Source organism: Halyomorpha halys, unplaced genomic scaffold (genome assembly GCF_000696795.3).
Source record: "Halyomorpha halys isolate HHAL.00 unplaced genomic scaffold, Hhal_1.1 Scaffold580.1, whole genome shotgun sequence".
Taxonomy (NCBI): domain Eukaryota; kingdom Metazoa; phylum Arthropoda; class Insecta; order Hemiptera; family Pentatomidae; genus Halyomorpha; species Halyomorpha halys.
Window position 1 is genome coordinate 117,452 of NW_027112285.1, and position 13,331 is coordinate 130,782.

General features: G+C 28.3%; 2 protein-coding genes across 2 annotated transcripts in view; both read left to right on the top strand.

The window, feature by feature from the left end:
- LOC106684423 (nose resistant to fluoxetine protein 6) overlaps positions 1-5,281 on the top strand; it is a 53,858-nt gene extending 48,577 nt beyond the window's left edge. The window contains exons 7-13 of the mRNA XM_014426502.2: positions 344-504; positions 574-742; positions 834-1,027; positions 1,105-1,246; positions 1,995-2,184; positions 4,584-4,729; positions 4,917-5,281. Of these exons, the coding sequence (XP_014281988.1) occupies positions 344-504; positions 574-742; positions 834-1,027; positions 1,105-1,246; positions 1,995-2,184; positions 4,584-4,729; positions 4,917-5,045 (1,131 nt within the window). The 3' untranslated portion in view covers positions 5,046-5,281. The remainder of the gene's footprint in view (positions 1-343; positions 505-573; positions 743-833; positions 1,028-1,104; positions 1,247-1,994; positions 2,185-4,583; positions 4,730-4,916) is intronic.
- Positions 5,282-8,610: 3,329 nt separating this feature from the next.
- Positions 8,611-13,331, top strand: part of LOC106684420 (ubiquitin-conjugating enzyme E2-17 kDa) — a 12,291-nt gene continuing 7,570 nt past the window's right edge. Inside the window, exons 1-3 of the mRNA XM_014426498.1 lie at positions 8,611-8,711; positions 12,425-12,505; positions 13,077-13,281. Of these exons, the coding sequence (XP_014281984.1) occupies positions 8,668-8,711; positions 12,425-12,505; positions 13,077-13,281 (330 nt within the window). The 5' untranslated portion in view covers positions 8,611-8,667. The remainder of the gene's footprint in view (positions 8,712-12,424; positions 12,506-13,076; positions 13,282-13,331) is intronic.

Sequence of the window (13,331 nt, forward strand, 5' to 3'; positions counted from 1 at the left end):
GGGGAAGTAGTTTATTAAACTAATGTAAACCTTAGCGTTTACATTGTTTTTTTGACGAAGCTGCAAACTGAGTCATTAAAAAAAAGAAGTAAAATGAAAAGTCATCAAAATTTAAATATTTTGATTATATAATTATATCACATTATTTTTTCAAACGAGTAACTCCTATTATATACAAACATCATAGTAGAGTAGTCTATAAATGGCTCCATTCATCTGAATAATATAAACCTTTTATTTATTATATTTTGTGACTAAACACAGACGATTAAACATTTATCAGTTTTATTACATAGCTGGTTTTGTTTTTAAATTATTTATTTTTATTTTTTTCTCATTTTAGAGGACCACAGAACTCATAGAAACAATAAACTTGAGTGGAAATGTTATAGTTAATACTTTTCTTCATGTTACCGGTTTCTTAATGTTTACAAAACTACTCAATGATATGACGAAGAAGAGAAATATTAATATAATATTTTATTTAATATATAAATGGGCCAGGTAATACACATTGAATCTAAAGTTTTACCTTTGTTTAATAACACATAATAATGCTTGAGGATATTACAGGACGACTCCGATCTATGTAGTCATAATATGTTCCTTTTTATTTTTGAAACCTTTAAAGACGAATGAGCCATTATGGAGAAGCCAGGGGCTATCAAGACTTGAGGCGTGCAGAAATAACTTTTGGTCTCATATTTTGTACATAAATAATTATTACGATCCTGGCGCTGAGGTAAGGATACTGGCAGTAACACAAGATAGATGAACTCATCCAGATCAATTAATTCAAAAGTTTGATCCTTAATCCAATTTATTTGTTGCAGTGTTTACTACCTTCGTGGTATCTGGCTGTGGATATGCAAATGTTTATTGTTTGTGTTATAATAGGGTATATCATGTCGAAACTCAAGAAATTTGGATATTTTCTTTTAGGATGCTCTTTAATGATATCCTTACTTATACCATCAGTCGTGGTCTTCTATAAAGGATATGAACCAATTTTGAAATTGTACATAAAGTAAGGATTAGGAACATAACTACTATTCTTGTAGAATAGTAAAGTATAGTGATTTGTAATGGTTGACAATGTTACAGTTTTGTGAGAAACTACCGGAACGAAGATGACTATGTCAATGCCTATGTACCAACACATATGAGAGCTGCTCCTTACATCTGTGGTATGGTGACTGCCATCGTTGCTCACAAATTGCAGAAAAAGGAATTCCATTTCAAAAGCGTAATTAATTTATTTTTGTTTATTTGTACTTTCATTTACCTATATATTAAGAAGTTTGCGATTGTGAAAAATTTCGAATTTGAGTTTTCAACCGCAATACACATTTTAAGGTTCTCTAACTCTAAATGATCAAGTCCCACAGAATGGTCAGTCTTTTTCTCTAAAATCGGCTGTACACGTTCATCATCGATTTTCAAATTTCTGACCATTCTCTCAAAAACAACTCTAACTAATTAACTTGTCATATCAGTGTACTATTAAGTGTTATTCAATATCAGCTAGACCTTATGCTCATTGAAATAGTCGGATCGGGCATAAAAACTAAATTTTCAAATAAGCTTCCTCTAAAGTACCATTAATTTTGTTAATTTGAAATAATTAACCCCCTTTCATAGTTAAAAGTAAGAAGTAATGTATAAATATAACATATGAAAGAATTTGATAACTAACTACAGGAGAATACAAATGTTTTTGTGTTCTCATGGCTGTTATGACAATAATCCGATTTTACTTTCACTTACCTAAATATGAAATATATAGTAAGGTGAAGTGTGAAATATTACCATCCTGAATAATGAAGATATTATTGTTTTAAAATGTATAATGATCAATTTTATCTCAAAATAGGGAGATAAGTAAACTCTGTGATGCCCACACCAGGTTATCTAATTTTGTATATGTATGGATTATGAGAGAGGGAAGGAAATAAATATTAATTCCCTTTTTGTTTTGATTTTTGACTTTTTAGGGACAAATGATAATAGGACTTTTAATAACAGCAATTCTTTTGCTTGGGACTCTGTTTTCTTCTTGGATATTTTACATGCCAGATAGAATTCCTACAGACATTGAGAGAATAGTTTATCCCTTTGTTCAAAGAATGACCTGGTCTCTTGGGATTTCTTGGCTAATCATATCATCCTTCCTTAATGGATATGGTATTATACTGTTTTTACTTTTTCTAACCGAACATTACTAATACATGAAATTATATAGTAATTTTTTTAATATTTATTGAGTTGCTTGCATCTTGATTTTCATTATCAGTTGTTAAATTTTATTTACACAGGACTAAATATTTACCTTTTTACATAAAAATTAAATATTTAAAAGTGAATCAGCAATAAAAAAATATTAAAAATCTTGATAAAAAACCAAATAGCTTCTGTACAGATATGCAGCAGGGGAGTGGAGAGGAGGATGAATAAAATTTTGATCAAAGTTTCACACTAATTATTAGTGGTATTTGAAGGCATCTGACCAGCAAAATAATAACGATTTTAACAGGGTTTTTTTTTAACTTCTAATTTCGTTTTCATAAATTTTCCATAAAAATCTCCCCTTGAGATACCTTTCTATGCTTATCCTTCGGGGAGTTCAGTCCCTAAAAATGATTTTTTTTTCTTCAAAAACATTAATACTTCTGTATACAATATAAATTAATCTCTTGTTTTGAAAAGGAATTAACAACATTTGAATTATAATCAAACTATCCTTCACAAAATAAAACCAAAAAAAATTATTAATTTTGAGATTATAAGTCCCCTCTGAAGTAAAATTCTGGCTTCATGCATAGGAATAATAGATAGAAACACTAACAAAATATATGTAATTTTATGAAGTATCAACATTTTAGCAAAACTGAGAGGAAAATAAACAGTGTAAATATAAAAGGTGCCCTAATGAAAATTAAGCTTAGATTATTGAGACACTTGGTTTTTTATAAGTTGGTTGTGTCTCCATGCTGGTATCTTCTCCTAAAAACTCCTGTTAATGGTTCTATAAAAAAAACATTCTATCTTTTGCAAAATGGCAAAATGTTTTTACCAGATAAGTATTAGATGCCAAATTCAGTTCAAGTATTAAATTAATGATGTAAAATCAGTATGTCTATTGGTATCTAACCAACCTGAAATGACCCCTACCTGAGTAGACTGTAGACTTGGAACTGGGTGGTTCATCACACCCCTACTATCAGCAGTGATAAATCAGGTGAGTCGGGCTGTAAAGTAAACTTTAAATAAATATGTATGACTAATTGAACAAATAAACACACATAACTATTCTGAATGATCTTGCTCAACTCATCTCTTCAAAAGACAGGTTTAAGTATTAAAATTTTACAGTTTCAAGCTTCCTCAACTCTACTAATCACCTATTGAAGAAAATATTTTCTAGAAGAGCCCTGCTGATTGAACCCCTTCTAAAAAAATTCCAGCATAGATTTGTGGTATTTTCTATTGAGAAACATAAGTTATCAAAAGAAAGACACCTACAGTATCAATCGTTTTGAACTCTGATTAAAGAATTGCAACAATTGAAAAGATGAAAATTATCCTACCAGTACCAAAGAAAGAAAAAAAAAATAGAAAAAAAAGATTGGAAAAAGTTTTGCAAAAATACAAATGAAAAAAAAGATTTAGAATTACAATCAATTCATCAGAATCCATAGGTTTTTCTCAAAATTGAAATAAAAATACCGTAAAATAGAAAATAGATATACAAAAAAAAGTGAAAATAAATGATAATCATTGTAAATTATTATCGAGAAAGGGTTTTTCTTTATGTATCATACTTGTTGCATCTCAGGAAGGCAAAGAAGCATGAAGTAACATACAATCACCTTGTACAAAATCTGTGGCTCCAATCCTAACTAGGAAAGCAACATTAAATAGGCCTAAAGTAAAGATGAATATTCAATGTATAAATCTGATTACAGTATCACAAAGATGTTGTAAAAGAAGATGATTGCATATTAGAAGACTGTGATGGAAATAAATGTTGAGGTTGTGGAACTATAATTGGTTATATTTAATCATGTATAACTTTTAAAAAAAGAACTTCTTGAGTTTATATTTAGGTATTTATTTCTTTAAACAAAATTCTACAGTTTTTAAGCTATTCTGTGTTGTAACAAAGAGTAATAACATAAATGCTGCATATAGCCTGTACTTATACTCAAACTGAATGTTATTTTTATAATTGTCCAGCTCTCATAATCGTGTGGTCCACCAAAAATTTAAAAACTGCATAAACTCAAATGTTTTCAAATATTTAATAGAGACTAGTATATTATTAAAAGAACAAGTGTAATAATTTTTCAATCAAGATTTAAATTAAGATCTATGAAATCTTGAAAAAATTTACATCTCCCCCAGAATTAACCTATAGATAAGTGAGTGTTTGTATATGTCATGTTTTAATCCATAAATTCACATTTACAGATTAATTAATTTCTTTTAACTATTATAAGAGCTGTATGATATAGTATTTTTTCATCATTTCTTTATATATAAAATGTATTAAAAGATGCTTGATAAATTTCTGCTATTTCTAGGTTACATTATCAAAAGGATCCTTAGTTGCTCAATTTTTATTCCACTGAATAAATTGACACTGTGTGTCATGTTAATTCATCCTTTGATACAGGGTTATTCTTTGTTAATTCAACGGCGACCAAGCTACGTAGACACCTCTGTTCTAGTAAGTTACAAAATATTATTTTCATTGCTTTCAAAGAACTAGTGTGTTTTTATTAACTAGTTCAGTAGCAATTAATAATTATATATTTTTTAATTTTATTATTTATTGGTATATATTTTGAAAAAATAATTTTTATAGTTAATAATGTTTGTAAAAAAATAATTGATTAACTTATTGTTCTTTCAAGGTTTGGATGGCTGCTGGTGATCTCTTTATATCCTACTTCTTGAGCCTTATTTTTTATTTAATTGTTGAAACACCACTAGCACAACTTCAAGACAACATTTTGAGGAGAATATTCCTCAAAGAAAAGTGATACATATTTATGTATGTATGCATGTGTAAATGGTTGATACATCACTAAAACGATGGTGCACCAATGATTATTTTATATCAGCATTTTAAAGATTCGCCGTTATTATTGGTAGATCTGCTGATTATGTTAAATTAAAGTGAATTAATTAGTAGTAATGTTACTAGTTCGTTTTGATAATACTGTTTATTAATGAACACAATATATGTGAAAATAAGACAATAATAAATTCTTTGTTTTGTTAATTTTGATGTTATTCTTCAATATCACCTTGTAAAATAATCCATAGTAAAGTTTCCTAAAAATAAATATTACTAGATATTATATTTTTTTCTCATATTAATGCCTGCTATTATTCTTTCTTATGGTTTAGAAATTAGTAATTTAATGTATTAGTGCATATCTTAGAACCTGAAATATGTACATTTCAGTGGGCTCAATTTGTAAACACTCTTATTTACTAAAATATGTCATGAATTCTCAGATATAGTACATTTTAATTCCTGAATCAAAAACATCTTATATCTTTAAAAGGCCATTGTCTTAAAAATCACCCTGTATTATTACAATAGCTTGATTTAACTCTATTATTTAAGAGCTTTAAATGTTTCTAACAACAAGGCTCTTAGCCCTAAAAATGTCAGTTAGCCTTAGTAAGAAATAAGGATGTGTCACTTATAATCAATTGCCTATTCAGCACAAGTAGAAAAAAAATCTAGAAATAGGATAAACATATATTTAGTATCAGCTATTGAATCAGTCCTTATAGAATAAATAGGAGGACCACTTAAGGTCATAACTATTCCTGAGAACTTAGTAGGCTTATGAGCTCAACAAATGAGGATTTGAAAAGTATTGTCATAATACAACTACATTAATATATTTAATTTATAATGAACGAAGAGGGACACAAGAAGAACTCGAATTGCCTTTTTAGAACCTGCCTTTCTACTGTAGAAATTCATGTATATTAGTTTGCAAGTAAAATATATACATATAGATATATATTTTCAAACAACACGCATACAGTGGTGGATCCAAGGATTTTCCGTGTTAGGTTAGCACAGCTATGTACCAGGTAAATTCCAGGTAACTTTATCTAGTCGAAAAGTTTAGTCTAAAAATAAAAATTTTGAAAAACAATTTACTTTTTCAATTGAGGATATAGTAATTAAGGCACCTGTTGTATTTATGAGGACGGCTGGATCCATTAGTGCACACATATGTACACATGTGTTTTTATACAAACAAAATTATTTTAAAGTTTCTTTCAAAGGTGTAAATCTTAGTAAAAAAGAATCTTCTCACCTTCCAGGGGAGAAGGAGGGCCCTCTCCTCTTTGCTGGATCCGCTGGTGCTCAACTATGTACATATGTGTAGGTACAGAAACATAAACTTATTTTAAGATCTCTATCACAGATCTGAATCTTAGGAAAACAAAGAATCTCAACAATGACACAGATTGCCCTTCTATCATCTGTCAGCTATCAAAACAAACTTGTTTAGTTAATTTTAATATGTCAGTCTTACATTCAGAGGAAAATTATTTGCTCTCTCTCTCAGGCCAGTTTTCATGTTTAATTATTATGTTTTGTATATATGTCACTTATCTAACATCTGCAGGTGTTGGACATAGCATACATGAAAGTGATTTCAAATTACAACTACAATTACTTTAATTTGAACTTCTAAAACACAAAATTAGAATTACAACTAGAATTGTAATTGTTCATTGCTACTACCTGATTAACCACTGTAATTTTGTTCAACAATTGTAATTACTTTATAACCATAAGTGATCTGGGCTCATAAAAAATAAGTCTAACAAATCTGACAATTTTTGCCACATATATCAGATGGTAACATGTAAAACCATTTTACATAATTTTTCATATGGCCATGTTCTGTGAAACATGTTTCATAATAAAAATTTCATTATGTGATGTGGGATTGTGTAGTGTTACATATGTATTTAAATAAATTTTTGTTTGAAAAGTTAAGTTTAGTTGAAGTTTTCAGCAAGGTTTTCCACTAATCAATTGCTTCATTTGTGATCAGCAGTTATCATAATTTGGGATCTGGATCTTTTGTGTGTGTTTGAGTGTATGGTATAAGGACCACAAATGTAACAGCCTTTAATGAATTTGAATTAAAAGATTTACTGGGAATTTATTTGAGCTGTTATCATATCAGAACAAAAGCAGAGTGAAGGGTTAGAACAGCGGTTCCCAAACTTTTTTTTATCTAGGGCACAATTTTTGGGCTAAAAAAATTCATAGTACCCTTTTGGGGCTAAAAATATTTCGCACGGCACCCTTGTCAAGCTAAAAAGATATAAAAATGTTGCCACAATTATCCTTAGAGCGTTTGAGTATGTAGGAAAATAAAAAAAATATGTCAAATTAAATGTTGGAATGTACATTATTTTTTTATAATTTGAATTTGAATTTTTTTTTTGGTAATATTTTGAGAAAGTATCATTCACTAGCGGCACCCCTGGTGTAAGCTTGGAGCATCCACTTTGAGAACAGTTGGGTATGTCGTGCCTTTATAGAGCAGTGGTGCCTTAATTTTTTTAATTATTGGGTGCAAAAACTTGACGCCAATCATACATTTATAACTAATATGCAGAAAGGCAGCCAGGTGGGTAGGCCAACACTGCACTCTCTTTCCCAGAGGTATGTATCAACATTTGATAATAAAATAAATGTTGGCATTAAAAAGGAACATTTAATTTTCATTGAAGTTTAATATTAATTATTTTTAATATATCAAGACAAGTGACCGACGAAATGATAGTCGGTATTTATTTTACTTTAAAACATTTTTTTTTAATATCTTCAAGGAGGACAAGGCAAGTTATAGGGGTGCCATGACCTCTGGAAATACCTTTATTCGCCCACAGCCTAAGTTAAAGCAATTCCTTCAAAAGAACTATGTTAATCACCACAAATTGTTGATAGAAGTTCGTTTGGAAGATTAAATCGCATCTAAAAAGAAAAAGATCTAATCTCATCTTTACCCCCATGTGTCCCGCCATCTACAGGGTCTCCTAATCCTTGCGTCTAGAAATGTTCAACATTTCTTTATTGTAAGTATTTGTTACTTTTCAAATGATAAATAAAATGATGATTTTAACTAGTTTGTATATTTTTAGTTGATAACCCAAAGTTGTTCTGAAAATAAATTCTCTAATATGTGGGCCCCCACTTGACTAAAGATGGCCTTGCCCAGATCATATAGTACATAGTATATTAGATATTTACAAATATGTTTGAATTAAATTGAATATTTAAAGTAAAGTATATGAAGTCAATTCAAATATATTTATAATTTAGAAATAACAGTTAATAAAATAGTTTGTTCCAACAATCTTTTAATCGTAATAAAATATTTGTTTCAATGAATAAGAAATCTATAAAAAATTGTCTTTTTAATATAACAAAGATAAAAATTATATAGTATGAATTCATCAAAATTTAAAAACTAAAAGTGAGAACCTTAGAACTCAGCATGTGGTAACACTGTATCTTGATGACTCACTTAAAGCGTCTTGTATAGGCAGACATCTTTGCATTAGCTATGAACATTGGTGCATAAGCTTTGTTCCCAAGAAAGTTTAATAATGGGTACATCTGCACATTTGAGATTGATGAGAGACCTGTACAGGTAAATATTTATAGTATATAAAGCTTATTCCTACTCTCATATTTCAGTGGCAAAATCTATTTATTTATGTTTTAGTTACTGTTAATGATTATTACATTTTATTATTTATTTAACTTTTTATGCCAAGTGCTGAGCTTTATAGTTGATAATTGACTCAATTATAATAACCGTTACAGTAATAACTGAAACATCTATATATGTAAATGAGGTACCTTTTAGTGACTGATACGAGAATTACAAAAATAAACAACAAATCACTTGATGTTTATTTATTTATTTATCTTATTGTTTAACATTTACAATATTATATTTTTTTAGATCTTTTAATCTGGCCAGATATTTTATGAACAAATGTTAATTATTTCTAAATATGCAATTCAAAACATTATCATAAAGGCAATTTTACTTATGCAAAATATATTATATAAATACATTTTTTTTAAAACTTTATTTGTAAATGTACACTAGATGTTAAATACTACAAGTATATCATGAAATGTAGTTACAACATTGTAATTTGTATTTTTTTTTAAATTTATGAATGCCCTGAAATAAAGGGCAGTTATTGCTTTGAATGTCTTTTTCCATAGGATTTTGAATTTTGATACTTGATTGAAAACCAACTTGGATTAATGTGTTATTTTTAAAGAGCCAATTTTATTTTGACGTGAAGATAGCTGACCATAGGGGGCGCGGTAAGAAGAAAAACCAAAGATTATTTATTTGTGCCGATGTTTCGACTTTATTTTCAGGTCTTCATCAGGGAGTTATAGACAGATATATAAACTGAGTTTAGCCAGAATATCTGCCTATAACTCTAAGATAAAGGCCTGACAATCAGGTCGAAACGTCAGCACTAATAAGTAATATTTGGTTTATTTGTGTTTTTTTTTCTGACCGCACCCTCCGACCATCTTCTCCTCCCATTTTTATTTTCTACCTGAGATAAGCAGTGGTACCCACAAGTATAATTGATTTATATTGAAAGAAAATAGTTGATCGTATGGAGTAGATTGTAAAAAGATAGTCCGGGTGGAGGTCAATAAAGGTACCAAAGTAGTCAAAGAAAATATTTATTGTTAACAATAAATAGTTTCTTCTACTATTTTGTTACCTTTATTGACCGCCACCCGGACTATCTTCCTACAATATAATTAATTAAATATATAAGGACCAGAACTTAATTACATATAAAACTTACAATATTGTGCAACTTCTAAAAATTCTTTAATATTTTTAGACATAGGCCCAGACAAATTCAAGCCATATTAGTTTTCTTAACAACCTTCTGATAACTGATAGCTAGCTTGACACTTGGTTAAACTTTTGTATTTTCATCTCGTATCAAAAACTTTGACATATTATCCTCAAAATAAAAAATGAAGTTAATAGCCATAATAAATAAAATATTTTGATGTAGTTAAAATTTAAACATTCACTAAAAAAATCAAGGAGATGAGAGATGGTTAGATATTAAACACAGTAATGAATATGTATATTTATCAATATTTTCTTGATTATGGCTATTAACTTCATTTTTTATTTTCTGGAATAATATGTCAAAGTTTTTGATATGAGATGGAAATACAACAGTTTAACTTTTTTTTTTTTTTTTTTTTTATTCCCCCTCCCTTACACAACAAAAGTTTAACCAAGTGTCAAGCTAGCTTTCAGTTATCAGAAGGTTATTAAGAAAACTGATATGGCTTGGCTTAGTCTGATAATATTCCTGCCACACATAAAATGGTCAGTGTTGGTATTTTTTATCTTGGGCCTATGTCCAAAAATATTAAGGAATTTTCGGAAGTTCCACAATATTGCCTTCTTTCAATCAGATAAGTAGTAGTTTGAAAAAAAAAATAACAGCAACAATAATTTTTTGGATGGAATAAAAAAGCTAGATGATTTAATGAATATATCTGTATAAGTTTTATATATAATTAAGTTCTGGTCCTTATATGTGTAATTAATTATATTGTAGGAAGATAGTCCGGGTGGTGGTCAATAGAGGTAACAAATAGTAGAAGAAACTATTTATTGTTAACAATAAATACTTTCTTCTACTATTTTGGTCAAATTGAACAGACTCTATATTTATATTGTAAAATATATAATAAGTTTGATTTTGTAAGTGGCATATAAATAGTAGTTTGTAAATAGTTTTCGAAGCCAATTAATATCTAATAGTACTTATATTACGCTTTTGTTTATTTAAAATAATTCTCATTATTTTAAGTTTAATATAATGAAGTAACGAATATTATGTTAATAGTTTTGTATTATCCATTTTTTGTTTATTGTTTTTGTTAGGGAGCACTAGATTCAGGTTTTATTATTATATATCGTGTTATGAATTTGTACAAGACTTTTTCTTTCACAAATAAAATCAAATCTAATACTTTACTAAATAATTCAAAAACACTATCCAAAATTATAGTCTCAAAACATTTATTTCATTCACACGTCCAACGTTTCGGCCAATTCGGCCATCCTCATGAGGATGATATGTCTCATAGTAATTTGAGATTGTCCCTGAAGATGGCCGAATTGGCCGAAACGTTGGACGTGTGAATGAAATAAATGTTTTGAGACTATAATTTTGGATAGTGTTTTTGAATTATTTAGTAAACAATTACCAGTCTCAAGAAAGAAATTTAAAGATTATAAATCAAATCTAATGTTTATGGGCAAAAGGGACAGAAATGCTATAGTGGCTATAGTTATGTTTTTTAATTAAGAGAAGTTTATGAGAAAAAATAAAAGAAATGCAGTAGGAGCTATGTTGGCATGTTTATGATTGTATAATAAACGTTATCTTTGAAACTATCTGAAATATGATTATAGGAACAAAAAAAAGTTTTTTTTACAAAACTCTATGATTAAATGGGCATATAAAAAAGGAATTGAACATGTATCTATAAAAAATAATGTTTGAAAAACAGAGTGGAATGCTTTGTCTAAACAGGTGGACTATGCTCATTAGTGTAATTCTACTACAATAGGACTATAGTTAGCCCTAATAACACTCCTCTTGTTTGTTTCAGTGATTGTCTTCAAAAAAAACATAAATCATATTAAAATTAATTTTCAGAATGTTATAAAAGTAATATTTGTGCTATAATATTCACATTATTTGAATTAATATTTTTGTTATAATAATACATTACATTAGAAGTAAATAGATCTAAAGTAAATATATTACATTATAATGCAGAACTTTTTTGTTAAATATACATTAATTTGATAAAAAATATATATTAAAAAAATAAAACAATTAAACAGTTAATATCTATTGTATTTTTTTTTTTACTACAATTCATGTAACCCACAACCATCATTTTGAAATATTGTTAGATACATCATGTTTAATCTCTATTAGTGTTTCTCACATGTTATTTAGGATCAACACACCCTGATTTTTCTTAACCAATAGTATAGTAGAATGGTGGCCATTGAATAACTTCAAAGTGAAGATAATAAAAATTCTAGGTAAAACATATTGTATAAATAATTAGGGGAAAAATGAAATTATTTGTTTATAATGAAATGTAATGCATTCAAATATATAATTTATTGGGAAAACTGTTGCTTAGTTCACTTTTTAATATACAACTTTCTAAAGTAAATGTCTTTATTTTTATATTTTATTATTTTAATATTTTTTAATGATTTCTTATTCATATTAATATTGCTTTATTTTCTTTTGTGTACAGGATTGAAAAGGACCCACCTCCAGGAATAAGTGCTTATCCTTGTGATGATAGTTTGTTAGAATGGGATGCTCTAATAGCTGGGTAAATACTTTTTTTTGTTTTATTTCCCTCAGTAATAAAAAGATACTAGTTACCCAATAAAAGAAATATTTTTTATTCAAATTACTCAACTAAGTCTCGACAATGTGACACTTTTATTTTTATTAGTAATGTTTATTAGAAATTAAATATTACAACTTCCTGATACCATCTCTTGTTATCAAGTTAGATTAAACATTACATAAAAAGTTGGTAATGTATATAGATTATACATACCTACATAACAAAATCAGTTTTTATAGTATTTTCCTTTGTACTAACAGGACAACATTATATCCAATTCACTTAAACAGCAAACAGGCTCATTCTGTTATTTGCAGTATTTTCCTTGGTATTAACAACCTAACACTAATCCCATTTACTTAAAAAGCTAACAGTTTTATTCTATTATTTACAGTCTTTGCCATAGTATTACAAGATAACACTAATCTAATCCCCTTAAACAGCAAACACTCACATGCACGCACACTCTTAAATAATGTCTTCTATATTTTAATCTATTTAACTATTTATATTCATATTTACCAATTTACTATTGTCTGCTCTCTTTTAGACCTTTGGGAAGTGCCTATGAAATAGGCATTTTCAGGTTACATTTGAAATTTTTTCAAAGTTACCCCAAGAAACTGCCTATGATTCAATTCAAGTCGAAAATGTTTCATCCTAATATATTCTCTGATGGAATTGTGTGCATAGAAACATTACCTGAGGGTTCAGATCAAACCATAGATGTTGCCACAATTCTGATAGCATTGCAGGTATGTATTTTGCTCTATTACTATCAATATTTATTATTTTATTTGGTAAC